Source organism: Lutjanus erythropterus, chromosome 19 (genome assembly GCF_056507025.1).
Source record: "Lutjanus erythropterus isolate fLutEry1 chromosome 19, fLutEry1.hap2, whole genome shotgun sequence".
NCBI lineage: Eukaryota > Metazoa > Chordata > Actinopteri > Lutjaniformes > Lutjanidae > Lutjanus > Lutjanus erythropterus.
In genome coordinates, this window is record NC_139335.1 from 32,802,130 (window position 1) to 32,819,604 (window position 17,475).

The 17,475-nt window shown below is 38.8% G+C and overlaps 1 protein-coding gene across 1 annotated transcript; it reads left to right on the plus strand.

The window, feature by feature from the left end:
• The first annotated feature begins 2,311 nt into the window (after positions 1-2,311).
• On the plus strand, positions 2,312-17,307 carry engase (endo-beta-N-acetylglucosaminidase). The gene is made up of 14 exons (XM_084745052.1): positions 2,312-2,616; positions 5,834-5,913; positions 6,027-6,228; positions 7,521-7,669; positions 7,758-7,912; positions 9,619-9,767; positions 9,908-10,079; positions 10,163-10,269; positions 10,396-10,507; positions 12,928-13,115; positions 13,244-13,386; positions 13,779-13,878; positions 13,970-14,081; positions 16,099-17,307. The coding sequence occupies exons 1-14, from the start codon at positions 2,510-2,512 to the stop codon at positions 16,483-16,485; spliced, it is 2,163 nt and encodes a 720-aa protein (XP_084601178.1). The 5' UTR covers positions 2,312-2,509; the 3' UTR covers positions 16,486-17,307.
• Positions 17,308-17,475: the final 168 nt, after the last annotated feature.

The following is a 17,475-nucleotide window of genomic DNA, read 5'->3' on the forward strand; positions in this document are numbered from 1 at the left end:
CTTGTTGCCCCCAACCACGAGTTCCCACTTGGCCCATAGACCTAAAACTGTGATGATGTTACAGATTTTTAAATTTTTTAAATAGAAATATGTAATATAAAAAATTAAATAGATCAAACGCTCATAATAGAAAGAGTTATAACTGACTTTGTTTGCAGTTTGAGGTGTCCTGTCCACCGATTTATAGACTTTTTTAATGGTGGCCTATTGGGGGGGGGGTTAGCTGCAATACTGTGGGTGGCCACTGTGAAAACTTGCCAGCAGGGCTGGGTGGCAATACCCTGTCTAGTTCTAGTATAGGTTTATGGTTCTCTTCACCAGAGGCAGCCATGTTGCACCATAATGTTTCTACAGTAGATCAGAATGGACAGACCAGAAACTTCGTAACTGTAGGTTCTCTTATATGCTTGGAAGAGGAGAGTGAGATAAGGTGTTTGCAATTTGCAAGTGCTCCACTAGTCTGTTTACCACTAATTCCTTCACACTAGACCTTGAACAGGCTCCTTTATTTATCTTTTCCCCCAGGATGGTTAAGTCATGACCTGTCCTACTCTAACTGTGATTGGCTAGTATTTATTGTATTCATTGGTTTGAGTCCTATGGGTTGGTTAGGCTGAAGCATGAGGAGTGATATGGTTAGGTTTAGGAAAAGACTAGGGGTTTGGGTTAAAATAAGTATGTTTGTTACGTGAGTCAAGTTACATTTATGACATTTACGTACGTTTAAAAAAAGTCAACACTGACTTTTTGTTTCCATATGCAGAGTCTGTCATTCTTTATACTCTTTACATATACATACATATGCACAGATACACACACACAACTTTTTTTGCATGTAAAATACCATCTCTACATAACTCACTATAGTTGTGTTATAGGCGTTGTGCTAACATGTGTAATGACTTAATACAATGGTATGTTATTAATTTGGTGAGAAACATAAAAAGAGGTGAAAATAGCCATTCTCAAATTTGGAATAAAGGACTGCTTCATGAAAGGTTTTGCAGTTGCCAAAATGGCATTTGAACTTTATTCTTGATTTTCCAAATTTAAAACCTTTCCTCCTCTGATTTCCTTTTTGGCAGATGCTATTTACGCCTAGGTGGAATAGCCAATGTAGCTATTTGCACTTGGGGTGGGATTACCAGTGTGGCTACTTACATCCTGGTGTATATAGCCTTGCATGGTAGAGTGACCATAGCCAACAATGCTATTTGCACTTGGGGTGTAAATAGCCACATAGCCACTGTGGCTATTTACATCAACATCACAGAGACAAACCACAATCTTTTCCTAAACCTAGCCAAGTAATTTTGTTGCCTGATTTCCCTAAGTAAACTGAAAATAATACATTTAAAAACTGTATTATCAAGTAAATTAAGTTTAAAAAGTTAACACTAATGTCTAATTTCACACTAAATTAAAATCCCACACTCCTAAGACAGGAGTCACTTACCCATAGGACAGTCCTTTGTTTAACCCATTCACCCACTGCAGCCTCTTGATATCAGTGAATTTATCGCTATTCATATCTAGACTAAGGGTTTCTGTTGTGAACAGTCGAATAGCTGCCATGTGCCTATTGTCACCCAGGTGAAAATAGACACATTTTTTTCTTATGCCTAGTGCTTGTATTGAAAGTTCAACTTAATTCTCAATTTTTTGACTTTATTCTCTGGATGAAAAAAATATCCCTGGCCCTAATACTCCACAGTAGCTATGGGGCTGTATATATCTATTTCTATTTATTTCAGCCTTGTAACGAACATTACATATAAACCCCACCTCTTTGGATGGTGGTGATCTAAACTTTAAGTGTGTGGTAGTTTGTAAACTTTGAGAAAGCCTTGTTAAACCAAGAGTGTTAAACTTCTGCTTAACTGTCTTGTTGAGGTTGCAGAGCCCATCGCTCATACAGCACCACTGTTAATGCACGGAATCATTGTTTACAGCCGCCATCTTTGCCTTCCTCCCTTAGTTGCCTATGTTGTTGTTCCTGTGTCTCCTGCTAGTGACTAATCTCTTCCAAGTGAAAGACTCTGGTCTTGCACAATAACAACAGACTGGCTCCTTTGTCCGGCTGCCCTCGGTTCACCCTTTTATGGACAATTAATTGCACGGATGCCTCTAAAATAGACAATAAAAATAAAAACAAGTTAAAGTGAATTCCTTCTTTCTCTATATTATTGCAGTTCTGTAATATAATGTAATTTCCATAATATTTGGTAAAAACTCTACTTAATCCATGGTAGTTTCTTTAAAACTTAACATAGAAATGTATGTTATAATTATGGGGAATTTGCATAAAGTAAAAACAACGTATCTGACGTTCAAAATAAAATTTTGTGCTACTTTTTTGTCGTTTTAACTTATGGAGGTGATGCTTTTATTGTGAAGGACCGGTGTCGGACGTCTCGTGTCGTAGTAGCTGGTGGAGCAGAGCACAGCTTTTTGTTTCCTCGTTCTGCTGCAGCTTGTGTCTCCAGGTTTCTCAGTCAAATTCAATGTAATGGCACTAACTGTGGACGGAAACAAGTCTTCCCTGCGAAGGAAACGAGAAGACGGAGAGGACAGTGATAATGTCGGCGGCAAGAGGGACAGAAGTGAAGCCAGCCGGTAACGTTATTGTACTGTAGGAGAATGAATGTATCTCACTTACTTCCACTTTCTTACATGTCAGTAGTTGCTTGAACTTTTGACCCAGTCTAGGCATCGCGCGGTCAGTTTGTTGGTGAATTAACTTCCTGTTAACTGGCTAAAATATAAAATGAAGAGGTCACCAGCTTCATGCTGTTTACACCTTAAAGGTTAGTTGACAGCAGAAAGTTGTCAATCATTACATTCTCTTAAAAGTTTTCAGTGCTCACTGAGTTTCTTACTGTCTAATATACTGTCAGTTCCGCAGTTGTAATAAAAGAGTAGTAGTAATTTGTTTCAGGTTTACTGTATTACTCTATTTTCTGCTGACCCGCTTTTTAAAACTGACAAACAAACGCGACCCATGTCACAACAGGCTTTATTACTAAATCTTGGGAATGTTCGTTTGTGCATTAATGAGCGTTTATATCAGCCATTTCCAAAGACTGGGTCGTGGCCCACAGGTGGGTCACAGGAGATTTAATGTGGGTCCCCGAAATGGAAGAAATTCTGCAAAATATAAGATTTATATTGAAAATGTGTATATTGTTTGACTGATGAGAGGAAAAAACAAGAGCCTGTTAATTTCCCCTTAATGGTCTTATTGTGTCTCATTTATGAAGTAAGCTAAAATGTCCTGTACTGTAAAAACCAAAAAGTTGAGGAAACTCAAAATTTCAAGACAACATACTTAAATAGATTTTTGAGTTAGGAGCCAAACTCAAACTCTGAAGTTTTAAAAAGTTTTTACCAACTAATGTTTTGTTGAGATAATTGACTTTTCTTCTTTAGATAAACATGAATGTTTGAGTTTTAGAAAAAAATGTATTTAAGAAATAGAGTCAGTATTTTTTAAGTTTCTTTTCTTGATGAGAGGAAATAAAAAGACTGAGCCCTCCTGTTAAATCAGCCTATGTGCATTTATTTTTTTATTTCTAAGGTATTTTATGTGTATATGCATGCACCGAGATAAGATATGGTGATGTGGAAATTGCAGTGACAATGGTCAGGAATACTCATTAATGCACAAATCAAATGGGAATAGGATGGTTTGTTATTTCTAAAGTGTGTGTCCCCAGAAAAAAGTTTGGGAATTCTTGATGCATGCATATACACATAAAAAAACTTAATAAATAAAAAATAAATGCCTTAAGGCTGAGTTAACAGGACATCTCAATCTTTTTATTTCCTCTCATCAAGAAAACAAACCTAAAAATGTTGACTTTTTTATATGTTACTCTGTTTTTGAAATACAATTTCTGCGCATTTCTAAAACTCAAAGATTCAAGTTTATCTAAATAGAAAAAGTCAATTATCTTAACAAAACATTAGCTGGTAAAATCTTTTTATAACTTCAGAGTAGGGCTTGAAACTCAAAACTCTATTGAAGTAAGTTGCCTTTAAATTTTGAATTTTATCAAATTTTTAATTTTTACAGTACAGGATATTTTAGCCTATGTCATACACAATTTATAAAAGATGCACTACAGATATAAAAATCAAAAATTTTTGCAGAATTTCTTCCATTGTCTTCTATTTTTTAGGGGACCCACCTGTGGGTATGAGTGTGGTATGAGTACAAATATAAAACAACAATAATGGTAAACAAGTAAAATAGATCCATTTCATAAACTAGGTAATTTAATAAAGACAGGGCATTGCTCAAAAAGGCACCTACTACCCTTGATTTATCTGATTTATCTGTCTGCAGTAATAATAAAAGTTAAAACACGGACGGATGACTTACAAATTGTTTTGGCAGGTACTTCCTTCCATACTCAACAATGGTTGAATTTTTACTTTCAAACAAAGCATAATAGTCATCCCCCAACAAATTATCATTACATAAAGTATAAAACCTATTATCCTTATCCTATAATGGTACAGTTCATATATTTAAGTAATGCTGAACCAATGCATGTCTCATGATGATTTGATGCATGAATTATTGCAGGGTGTATCAAATGACCACGGTTACTTCATGCATTAATTGATTTGTCTTCTAATAAGCTGCATTCCAGTTACATAAAGTTTTATTTCAGACCCATGTATTTACTCAGCCTCTCTGAAAGCACAACAGTATCCGTTTTCATAGAAGTATAGAAGTATTTAATCAAATTGCTCATCAGATGCAAACATTAATATAATAAACATAAATAAACGTGCATTCATAATGTATATTATTTGTAGCCTCATTGTGGGATTTTTCACAAGCTACCACAAATCATAAAATCATCATTAAAAAGTCATGATAGATACCATTTTATTATTAAATTGGTACCAGGATTATGCAAATTAAATTTATTCATGTATTGTTGAGGAATTTATGACATATATATAGTTTCCTGACTTTTAGTCCTCACTATTGGTGAAGCTCCAGCAACTTCACAGTGTCTGCCTGCTAAATACCCACATCTTTCAAAGCTCACACCTCCATTTAAAGGGACAGTAGACCCCAAAATCAAAAATTACACATTTTTACCTGCTAGTGCTATGTATCCATCAAGATATTTTTAGTGTGAGATGCAGAGTTTTGGAGGTATCGTCCATCGAGACGTCTTCTTTCTCTTCAGCATAATGGAGCTACGTGACACTTGCATCACTCAAGATGTTGAAAAATACGTGCGGAAAAAATCAACAGTAATATTTCTTTACAGAAATCATGGCCCAGATGCTCACAAAAATTCACAGACCTTGTTATGAGCAGTTTCATGAAGGATCTACTTTCTGTCCAAGTACACCCACCAACTTTATGCTCATACAAATTCACAAACTTGTATATGTATGAAATTTTTTTGCAAATTCACACAAAAAGTCAGGGCTATAAAACTATTTGTGAATATCAATTCATAAGCTCAAAATCTTTATGACCCTGAGTTGTCTTCGTAATTTAGTTCCATTATATTAGAGAGAAGACAAACAAGTCAAGGGCTGATATGAACTCTGCAACTCACACCAAGACTATCTAGTTAGATAAATATCACTACTGGCCACTATATATGTACTTTTCAGTTAATACAGGCTATGATGTAGGCTTTCTGTTATACATTTAAAACCTACATGATCCTGATGACACTATGACATCATCAGGTTTATTTTCTCAGACATTATTAAACTTTTTTCCCAGACTGATTAGAACTTGTGTCAAAATGATGTTCAGCTAAATGTATGACCTGCCACCATGTCCTGTCACCAGGCTGGAGTCTTGTTTGGATCAACCAATGGATTCAGACAGCCTCCATGAAGTCATCAAGTACACATCCTCACCGCTGCCAGGTTAGGTGATTTTATTACCGGTAGATCATCTGCAAGATGATCAATAAACAATCTGAGCCGTGGTCGTCCAGATATCTGATTATAAGAACCTTCTCACGTCCTGTCCCTCTCAGCCAAACATTACGATGCAGACACCACCGAACCAGTCTGCTGTGGTCTTAAAACTATGGAGGAGCTGTTGTCGTGGAAACGAAGCGAGGCAAACCCTTTTAATGTAGCAGCCATCCCTCTGGCGCCTCGGGAACCTCCTCTGGCCAGCTCTCTACGTCGGACCTTGGTGTCTCATGACATGATGGGTGGCTATCTGGATGACAGGTATGGATTCATGTTTAGGGCTAAATGAAAAAAACTAAATGTTTGACAAAGAATATTTTCACATCTAACTCAGTCAATTAAGGGGTTATTTTGACCAAACCAGAGTTGGTTATTGGAATAGTGGAAAGACAAACTAACACGGTTTTTGATGAGTTTTATTTTGTTTCAGTCCAGTTTGAATACAGTTTAGTGGTTCTTACATTACAAGAGTGATTTATGAGCTGTTTCTGCTCAAGCAAAAAGGATCTTACTCTTCAACAAAAAAGTGTCTTGAAATAAAAATAAACTGATAATTAATCGGTAGTCTAGAAATGGCATTGTTTTGTTTTTATTTAATATTGTTTTGTCTGGCAGAGCCTTTCAGTGGATAAGGAAATTTAAACTTTTAACTTAAAATAAGAAATAAAGAGAAAAGACGTGTTAATGTCTTAAATCTTATTATTAATGATTAATCAATTGTTAGCATTTTCAACTAAGTGTTAAAGAAAATGCGCAAAATTTGCAAGTTTTATAAGAGTCTACCTATAGACAGGTGACACATTTTGAAACATATGAAGTTTAATGTTTCACAATGTGTCAAAGTTGCCACCTGTTTGTAGAATTCTGTAATAAAACATGATTTTGGTTGATAAAAGCACAATATTATCTGATTTAATGTGATGAAGAGGTTAAATAATCATTTTGTATATAGGTAAGGAAGTAATTTAGCTCATATACCAGCTGTAAGCTGCTGGAAAAGCTTGAAAATGCTTGAAAAGTGCTTGACTTTGACTTTGGAAAACTTGTAGGAACCCTGAAATTGTGATTTTAGTTCATGTGCAAATCTGATTTTGAGGATCTCAGAACAGAAAAAGTCTTGAGGACCCCCTGTGATTTCTGATGCCTCTCTGGGGGGCCTAGACCCCAGGTTGGGAACCACTGCGTTAGACCAGACCTACATAATGCTTCTGAACAAGAAGAATAAGAACAAAAATACCACCACACAGCAAAATACAACCAGCAATGCATACTGCAAATAAATTAGTTTGTGTTGTAAGGTGTTTTATCCCCTCACACATGACTAGCAGGCAGGGAGAGGGATGTTGTAGCCCTAATTTTTGCTCCAGGTTTTCGTTTCGATTGATTTTCTTTGTTTCCCTCACATAATGCTGTAAGATTTCTGTAGTTTAGGTCCATAATTCTCATTCATTTCTCACAGAGATGACTGTCTTCCTGTCGTTTTAAATAAATCTGTTGCCTGCAGTTACATCCATGTTCCATACTGTCATGTCTTGCTTTCCTCTGTTGTTGAGGTTTGTCCAGGGGACACATGCAGATGCTCCGTATGCCTTCTACCACTGGCAGTACATTGATATTTTCAACTACTTCACACACAACCTGGTGACTATTCCTCCTGCTGTGTGGACCAACGCTGCACATAAACATGGAGTTGTCGTTGTTGGTGAGCGACAAGGCAAATGTCTTAATCAGGCTTCTTGTCCTCTTGTCTGCCCCCGAGTACAAAATCTGCTGTGTGATTGGCTTTGCAGGGACGTTCATCACAGAGTGGACTGATGGAGCCACGATGTGCGAGGACTTCCTGAAAGACGAGGAATCATACCGGAGAGTGGCTGATAAACTGGTCCAGATCAGCCACTGTTACGGCTTCGATGGCTGGCTCATTAACATAGAGAACCCCCTCAGTGTGAGTGGTACTTTCACCACAACAGAACTCACTGCTTACTCTAACCCATCTTTAGTCTTCTACTTTTTGCCTTGTTACTTTTCTTTACATTGTTTTAGTTTTGTTATATCTTTTACTTTATTTTTGTTGTTAGTCTTGTACATAGATTTTGTCTTGTCACATCTTTTATGGAATTTTCGTCTTGTTACATTGTTTTTGTCTTGTTATGTCTTTTACGTTGTTTTAGTCTTTTTACATTTTTTATTGTGTTATGTCTTCTATATTATTTTTGTTTTTGCTTTTGTTTATGTGTCTTTGCTCACAGAGCAGAAAGCATCAAAGTTATTCCTGTTCCTGCTGGAAAAATGCTTCCATATGAAAGTTATTATTTTCCCTCAAAACTGGACCAATTTAAAAAAATGTCCATTACTCACATTGTCACAAAGACATGAGAAAATAGGGTCCTGGAGGTAACCTTTAATACCAATCAATGGTAATCTGCTCAACAGTGTAACTGTCATAAAACAGAAGATATATCAGCAGGTTCTGGATGTACAGTCAGGTTCACAATTTTAAAGTGGCCGTCTCTGCAACATCTTGACCTTTACCATGTAAGGCAAGGCCGGGCAAGTTTATTTGTATAGCACAAGGCAATTCAAAGTGCTTTACATAAACATAAAAGCATAAAAGAGTTAAATAGGAAATAAAAAAAAGTAGATAAAACAGCAAAGTACAGTTTTACAGTACTGTACAGTTTTAGATGTTAATCAAAAGCCTCAGGTGAGGCAAACAGAAGACAATTAGAAAAGTTTTCAGCCTTGATTTAAAAGAAGAGAGAGTTGCATCAGACCTTACAGTTTTCTGGAAGTTTTTTCCAGATGTGTGGTGCATAAAAACTGAACGCTGCCTCTCTGCCAGAACGTAGACCTGTTCCAGACGCCCTGAGAGGTCTGGTGCATAACATAGCAGATAATCAGAAATGTGTTCTGCCCCTAAACCATTCAGTGCTTTATAAACCAATAGCAGAATTTTAAAATCAGTTCTTTGGCAGACAGGAGGTCAGTGTAAAGGCCTCTGAATTGGAGTAATGTGATCTACTTTTCTGGTCTTACTGAGAACACGAGCAGCAACGTTCTGAATAAGCTTCAGCTGTCTGATTGATTTTTTTTTTTTTTTTTTTTTAGAGAGAGACCTGTAAAGACAGCATTACAATAGTCAAGTCGAGCGAAGATAAATGCATGGACAAGTTTTTCCAAGTCCTGCTGAGACAAAAGTCCTTTAATTCTTGATATATTCTCCAGGTGGTAGTGGGCTGACTTTGTAATTATCATAATGTGCCCATGACCACACCAAGATTTCTGTCTTGGTCTGTAGTTTATAACATGTTCTTCCTTGGGTCCAAATACATTATCATTGTTCAATTAAAGAAAATTTTGCCACATCCAACTGTTGATTTGTTCAATGCAACTGCTGAGCACTTGTATTGGATTATAGTCCCCTGGTGATGTAGTTATATAAATTTGTGTGTCATCTGTATAACATGTAAACATATTTAGTTGTTTTCCATGATTTGCGTGAGTGAGAGCACGTAGAAACTAACAGAAGAGGTCCCAGAGTGGAGCCCTGGGGAGCTCCACAGTTTTTTTTTTCTGTAATTACCTACGCTGACTGCAATATGTGATGTCCTGTAATACAAGCAGGTTGTGTGTGCTGTCCTGTGCTCACAGGAGGTCGCAGTGAACAATACACCTTTGTTCCTGCGCTATCTGACAGACCAGATGCACGAGAGAGTGTCCGGCAGCCAGGTCCTGTGGTACGACAGTGTGATCGACAAAGGATCGCTACAGTGGCAAAACGAACTCAACGAGAAAAACAAGTAGAGAAATGACTTTTATGGTTTGAATAATTTCCAAATACTTTAAACAGACCTCAATATAAATTTTTATTTAGACAAGCAAGGAGATTTGAACAGTTTGTCAGTTCTAACAGCGTACCCACTCGATCCCTCCATAACAGGGTGTTTTTCGATGCTTGTGATGGTTTCTTCACCAACTACAACTGGACAGAGCAGAACCTGGAGTGGATGAAGGACTATAGTGGGGTCCAAGGCCGCCAGGCTGATGTCTACGTCGGGGTGGACGTGTTCGCCCGAGGTCAGGTGGTGGGAGGAATGTTCGAAACAAATAAGGTACACACATATGTGTGTCTGGTTATGAATTATTATTATTGGATGGTTGGTAGTATGTATAATCTCATTCTGCTCGTCTACAGGCACTGGAACTCATTCGGAAGTATGACTTCTCCACCGCCATCTTTGCTCCTGGTTGGGTGTATGAAGCTCACTATGATAAGACCACATTCCGCAAGAATCAGGACAGGTGAGATCAACACAATATTAACACTATAGACACACACAGTCTTCTTCATCCTTCTTGCAGAGCATTTTATCTGGTTTAAAACATGCCTGGAGGTGGACTTGAAACAGATTCCTGTCCTGTCCGCAGGTTCTGGGCTCTTCTGTCAGACTTCCTGTATGTCCATCGTCCAGCATCACCTCTCCCCTTCATCTCTTCCTTCTGTCAGGGCTTCGGGAAGGCGTTCTACTGCAGAGGACAGGTATTGAAGGAGGTGGATCTGCAGCTGGGGCAGATGCTGTGGGGTTTTATAGTTCATCAAAAATATGATTTTATATGTTTATACACTCATAATCATATGATATACACTACCGGACAAAAGTTTTAGAACACCCCAATTTTTCCAGTTTTTTATTGAAATTCAAGCAGTTCAAGTCCAATGAATAACTTGAAATGGTACAAAGGTAAGTGGTGAACTGCAGAGGTGAAAAATGGTAAGGCTACTCAAAACTGAAAAATAATGTACATTTCAGAATTATACAAAATGTGTTAACAACTTAAAGGTGTTCTGCAGCAATGGAGGTTGATCAAGCCTTGAAAGTTGGTGCTACCAATTCCTACAGGTGTCCCAACTTTTCTTGATTCCTTACAACCCCCTCTGTCTGCATAAAAATAGTATTTGAACACACTATGGTTCCATACCCTCATGAGCATTATTTGAACAGTACTGTACTGCAGAAAGTAGTGTGTTGCTATAAAATGGCGAAAAAAGGCAATTAACAATGGAAAAGAGACAGACCATCATAGCACTTAAAAATGTAGGTCTTTCCTACAGAGAAATAGTGAAGAAAGTCCGGATGTCAGTGAGTACAGTTTCCTTCACCATCAAAAGGCACTCAGAAACTGGGAGAAACTCTGACAGGAAGAGGTCTGGCAGACCCAAAGCCACAACAGAATCACAAAACAAGTTTCTGAGAGTCAACAGCCTGTGTGATAGGCGGCTCACAGGACAACAGCTTCAAGCACAGTTTAATAGTGGTCGTAGTAAACAAGTCTCAGTTTCAACTGTGAAGAGAAGACGTCGAGTTGCAGGTTTGACTGGTCAAGTTGCAGCAAGAAAGGCATTACTAAGACGTCAGAATAAGAAAAAGTGGCTTGCCTGGGCCAATGGACTACTGAAGACTGGAATAAGGTGTTATGGACTGATGAATCAAAATTTGAAATCTTTGGTTCATCACACAGGATTTTTGTACGCTGTCGAGTAGGAGAAAGGATGGTTCCTCAGTGTGTGACATTAACTGTCAAACATGGAGGAGGAAGCGTGATGGTCTGGGGCTGTTTTGCTGGATCCAGGGTCGGTGACTTGTACAGAGTGAGAGGCACCCTGAACCAAAACAGCTACCACAGCATTCTGCGGTGCCATGCAGTAACCTCTGGTATGCATCTAATAGGTCAGGAATTCATCCTACAGCAAGATAATGACCCAAAACATAAGTCCAAGCTATACCAGAACTACTTTAGGAAAAAAGAACAAGATGGTAAGCTTGAAAACAGTCTCTAGACTTAAACCCCATCGAGCTGGTTTGGGATGAACTGGACAGAAAGCAAAGCAACCTACAAGTGCCACACATTTCTGGGAACTTTCTGATGATTATTTAATTTCCATTGTAGAAAAAATGCCAAGAGTGTGTTCAGCTGTTATATCTGCCAAAGGTGGCTGCTTTGATTAGTCAAAAGTTTAAAATACATTTTGGTTTATAAATTGATTCTATGATTTATTTTTTAACTTCAATTATTTATTTGTTCTATGTTTTCATTTCAGAGTGCAATGAGACATTAAATTGCATAATTCTCAATAAAAAACAGGAAAAATTGGGGTGTTCTAAAACTTTTGACCGGTAGTGTATAATTATAATATCATCATAATCATACAGCATCTCATGTTGCCTGGCATCACATCATATTGTAACTGATGTGACACAGCATTGCACCATAATGCATTTATAGAATGAAACATGAAATGCCACTTTTGTTAAAGGGACAATTCACTCCAAAATAAAAAATACATATTTTATATTTTTATTCCTCCATACAGTTGCAGAGTTCTGGTTTCTCTCCAGTATAATGGGACTAGATGGCACTGGGTTTGTGGTGCTCAAAGCACCAAAAAATACATTTGAAAAATTCAAAATGACTCAAGATAATCCACACATCTTGTTGTGAGCTGTCATGTAGGAACTACTTTCTTTCTGTAGTAGGATCTACCAGAACTACTTTGTCTTTACTAAAAAGAAAGTAGTTCCTACATGAAACTGCGCACAGCGAGGTGTGTAAATTATCTTGGAAAAAGGAATAATTATGTTTATCTCATCATTCTGACTTATTATCTCATCATTTCAACTTTTGGTCACATAATTATGACCTAAATGCATAATACTGACTTTTCTATCTGATTTATCTAAAAATTCTGACTTTTTTCTCATAGTTTCAACTTTTATCTCAGAAATAGGCTTCCATAGTTTCTAATTCTACTTCACTTGTACTGTAATGCAGAACAGTTTTATTTCACACACACAACTCCAAACTCTAATGGTGTAGCTTGTTTGTTTAGTAAAATGTGCTTAAAAAAATGTTGTTTTTATTTGTGATAGATGACTGCAGTCTTGTTTTGTGTGTGTGCAGCGTGAGGCGGAGGGGGGCTGGTTCAACCTGACTGCTCAGGAGATTCAGCCCTTGTACTACCACACACAGCTGGAGGGTGGGGGCTGGCTGAGGAGCCGCGGCTGCCCGGATGACGCCTGGAACGGAGGCTGCTCGCTGCTGCTGGACGGACTCATCCCTGCCACGCATACGACTCCAGTCTGTGCCAAGTGCGTGTGTGTTTTCTCTTCACTCCTGCTTCATTTTCAAGTGGGGGAGAAAAGGGATCACCCCCAAACACACAGGTGTCTCAGCTGATGCACAGTGTGTTTCTTTGTGTGTGTTGTGTATCTCTCAGGATCTTCTCCCTCAATGTCCCCCTGGCATCCAAGACCCTGGTGACGGTCGTCTACAAGCCGTCTGATGGGATCACTGTCTCTCTGGAGCTGAAGACAACAGACGCCAGTCTGTGCACACACATCAGCGCCCAGGACGTCTCACGTGAGTTTCTTACAGTCAATCAATTATTCATACCTGCTTATCCTCTGCTAGATCATTCAAGGGACTGGAGCTTGTCCTAGCTTTAAAGGGACAACACACCCCAAAAATCAAATTCATCAGACTGAATTTTTATACTTAAGAGAGTTTGCTGTGTTTGACTTTGAACGCTTTGTCAAGAAAACCTCACAGAAAACGGTGAGAGAACTTTATGGTGAAATATACTGGACCTGCTCAGTGTATTCTTGGAATATCCAACCAGTTTTCAGCCTGAGTAGTGTAACATTCTGGGATGTTAGCTTCCAAGATTTGTTGAAACTCTGTAGAATCCATTCAGATCGAGGTCCGATTGTCACTCAGTTACCACTAAGCATTAACTCAGTGTGTTTGTGCAGTTACCAGTGTGCTTCCTGCTGTACTGGGTGAGGGGCACCAGTTGGTGAGCCAGTTCACTCAGCTGTGTGGCAACTTGAATCCTGAGGGTTGGACTGTCAGGTAAGGTGATCTCACAGCAAAGTTCATGGATTTCATTATAAAATTGTCTTAACTCCTGGTCTCTCTGCGCCCTTCGTGTCTCTGTGTGCAGGTGTTCACAGCTGGAGCTGCGTGGCTGTGCTCTTAGAGAAGTTTGTTTCAGCATCCAGCGGGATGGAGAAGCTCAGGACACACCTTTCAGCTGCAGGCTGGGAGAAATCATGGTGAGATAGTGGGAGACAGTTGTGTTCAATGTGTTGTCTCTACTGTATAAAAACAAACAGCAAAAAAATCTTTTCTAACTCCCCAACTTCCAGTGTTCTTTCAGAATTTACTTCAACTGCTTTGAGCCAACATTCAACTGACATCGTCTTTCAGTTTATTCATTTCAACTGGCACTCATTTATTTTAGGACTTATCTTTGAACTGACAATCACACATCAATTTATCACCTTCACTGACATTTTAACTATTTTGGATTCTTTCAGTATCTGTATTTTGACAGCCACTTCACCACAACTATTTCAACTATATGTTTCTGCAAATTTTCAGCAGCAAGGACACTTAATTTCTCTTCACAAAATGTATCCAGGCAGGTCAGTCTAGTACCTGAACTCTTTTAATACAAAGCCAAGATGCTGGAACACGTACACAATGTGGGCCGTTGTCTGACTGAAATAAGCAGGGACGTCTCTGAAAAAGGCATCATCTGGATGGCAGCATATCTTGCTCCAAAACCTGTACGTACCTTTCAGCATTAATGGGGTCTTCACAGATGTGACAGTTACCCATTATAACTGCTCCTAAAGTCTTCTTCTTGGACAGAGAAGCCACGCTCCAACTGATGTTTGACATGTGTTTATTGTCTTCTTTTTCACTCAGCGAACACTGTGAAAAACTAAAATAAATTAGCACACACAGCAGAATCTATTAGCACACAAATAATGCACAAATACAAATATTATAAGGCAAAATAAAACACAAACACATACCGTGTGCGCCTTCCATCCAAAAATTTAGGAGTCAATCAAAATCTTCATGCACAGCCGTTCTTCTGTATAAAATCTTCCTGCATGTGGCCTCTACCAGCAGAACACACCCTGCCACTCTCTTAAAAACTGCTGAGCATGTGAATAGAGCATGCTGCCTACTTGATACAATACAATGGTTTGGCCAATAGATGTCGCCACTGCCTAATAAACAAGGTTCACCATCAAAAAACTATTTACAATACAATCTCAAGACAAAAGAAAACGAAAACATTCAAATCTCTTGAGACATTTTCTGAGTCAGCTACACCCATGATGCCATGGGCACTAACACACTACCATACCATCACAGCAGCTGTCTTTTGAAGTTAGAGCTGGTAACAATCTGGATGGTCCTTTTCCTCTTTAGCCTGGAGGACACAACGTCCATGATCTGTGAAAACAATGTGAAATGTGGACTCATCAGACCACAGCACACTTTTCCACTTTGTGTCAGTCCATCTCAGATGAGCTCAGGTCCAGAGAAGTCTGCAGTGTTTCTGGATGTTGTTGATATATGTCTTTCTCTTTACATGGTAGAGTCTTAACTTGTATTTGTAGATGCAGAGACAAACTGTGTTTACTGACAACAGTTTTCCAAAGTGTAGTATCCTTTATACAATGATGAGGGTTTTTAATGCAGCTTTTAATGCAGTGCTGCCTGAGGGGTCAAAGGTCACAGATATTCAGTTAGTTAGTCAGTTTTCAGTCTTGCTCCTTACATGCAGAGATTTCTCTGGATTCTCTGAATCTTTTAATGACATTATGGATTGTAGATGGTGAAATCTATAAATTCCTGCAGTTTTGTGTTAACAAATGTTGTTCTTAAACTGTTGGACTATTTGCAGTTTTTCACCTCATCCATGCTTGTGAACCACTGAGCTTTTTGAGGACACCCCTTTAATACCCAACCATGATACTGTCACCTGTTACTGATTGACCTGTTTACCTGTGGAACGTTCCAAACAGGTGTTTCTGGAGCGTTTCATAACTTTGTCAGTCTTTTGTTGCCACATGTTGCAGCATCAAATTCAGAATGAGTGTGTATGTAGAAAAAACAATGAAGCTGATCTGTTTGTACTGTATTCAGTTGAATATAAGTCAAAAGGTTTTTGCAAATCATGTTTTACACAACATCACACCTTTGTTGGAACTGGGGTTTATACATGAGAATTCCTCCCTTTTTAATTGTTCCTCTCCTCTCTGTCTTCAGCTGTTGGATGTAACCAGTCTGCAGGTTCCCCCTCATCTGGTTCAGGGCATGTGCATTTATGACGTGGTGTGGCTGCGCGGTTCTGGTGCCTCACCGGAGTCCACCTCCCCCAGCCTGCTCCTCAACGCCACTCTGCGGTGGGACTATCCGGCCGAGCTCGTACGCCACTTCAGGGTGCACTGGCGACGGCTGAGAGGACCCGATCCCCGAATCCCCCCAGGTCAGCTGGTTCTAGTGGGCCGGGCATACTCCAATCTTTTTAGAGTAACGGAGCTGGTGGTGCCAGAGCCACCCGGCCTGTTGGAGCTGGTTGTAGAGCCGGTGATCAGGAAGGGCTTCCCAATCCCAGAGAGCCACTGGGGAAGAAGAAGCCTGAGCTACACATAAGACCTCACACAGTGACTTTACATAACTGTTTATAACTGTTTCATAAACGGTGCTGCAGTCATGGCTCTTATGTAAAAGTCAGCATTCCCAATTTGGAGCACTTCAGTAGCCTGCAGTTTGTTTTTGGCAGCTGTCGACTATATAACTGTTTACCCCTCACTGTCTGACTGGCTTCTTTTTGTCTAAAGAAGAAAAGTAAATTATGTCAACAAAAGATTATAGTTTTGAGTTTAAGTTTGATACAAAACTCAAACATTTAATGAAGTCGGTAGCCTTGAAATTCTGAGTTTTCTCTACTTTCTTGTTTACAGTGTTCGTGATGAAACCCTCACCTCTACATTCACTCTAAAAGAGAAAATCACTGATTGTAAAGCAGGTGGCCTCAGTAAGTTAAGTAGAGATTTACAGATCACAGGTGCTTAAGCTGCTGCAAAGTTTTTTGCTCAGAATCTTTTATGAATTGAACTTACGTACATCATCTGAAATAATCTTAAGAGTTCAAGGACAAATCTGGGAGTGTTTTTTTTATAAATGAGCCCCCTGGATTTATTCTTGGCAAGAGAGTGAATAAGCATATTTCCAAAAATTCTGAACTCTTCCTTGTAAGTTTTAAGTGTTTTGTCAAAACTATCATTTTCAAGGTCTCTGTGCTGCCAAATATGTGACTCCATGTTGGGAATGTAATGTGAAAATGATCCAGTTCTCCTTTCAAAGGATCTAGATAATGCTGAACTAATCATATGAAGTATATCCAGGGCTGCTGTATATGTACTGAACATGAGATTTGTACAGTGAACTCAAATACACTCATGTTACATCTCAGGTTTCTCAGTCATACACAATCTTTCAGTCAGATGAGACAGCATCATATTGTCTAATCCCTCTCAGCTTTTTCCTTTTGCTTCTATTTGCACATTTCATTTTGCTTGAGAAAGGCTGTAATATCAGTGATGTATCAGGAGTCAGAGCTTTACGTTCCTGTTCACTCAG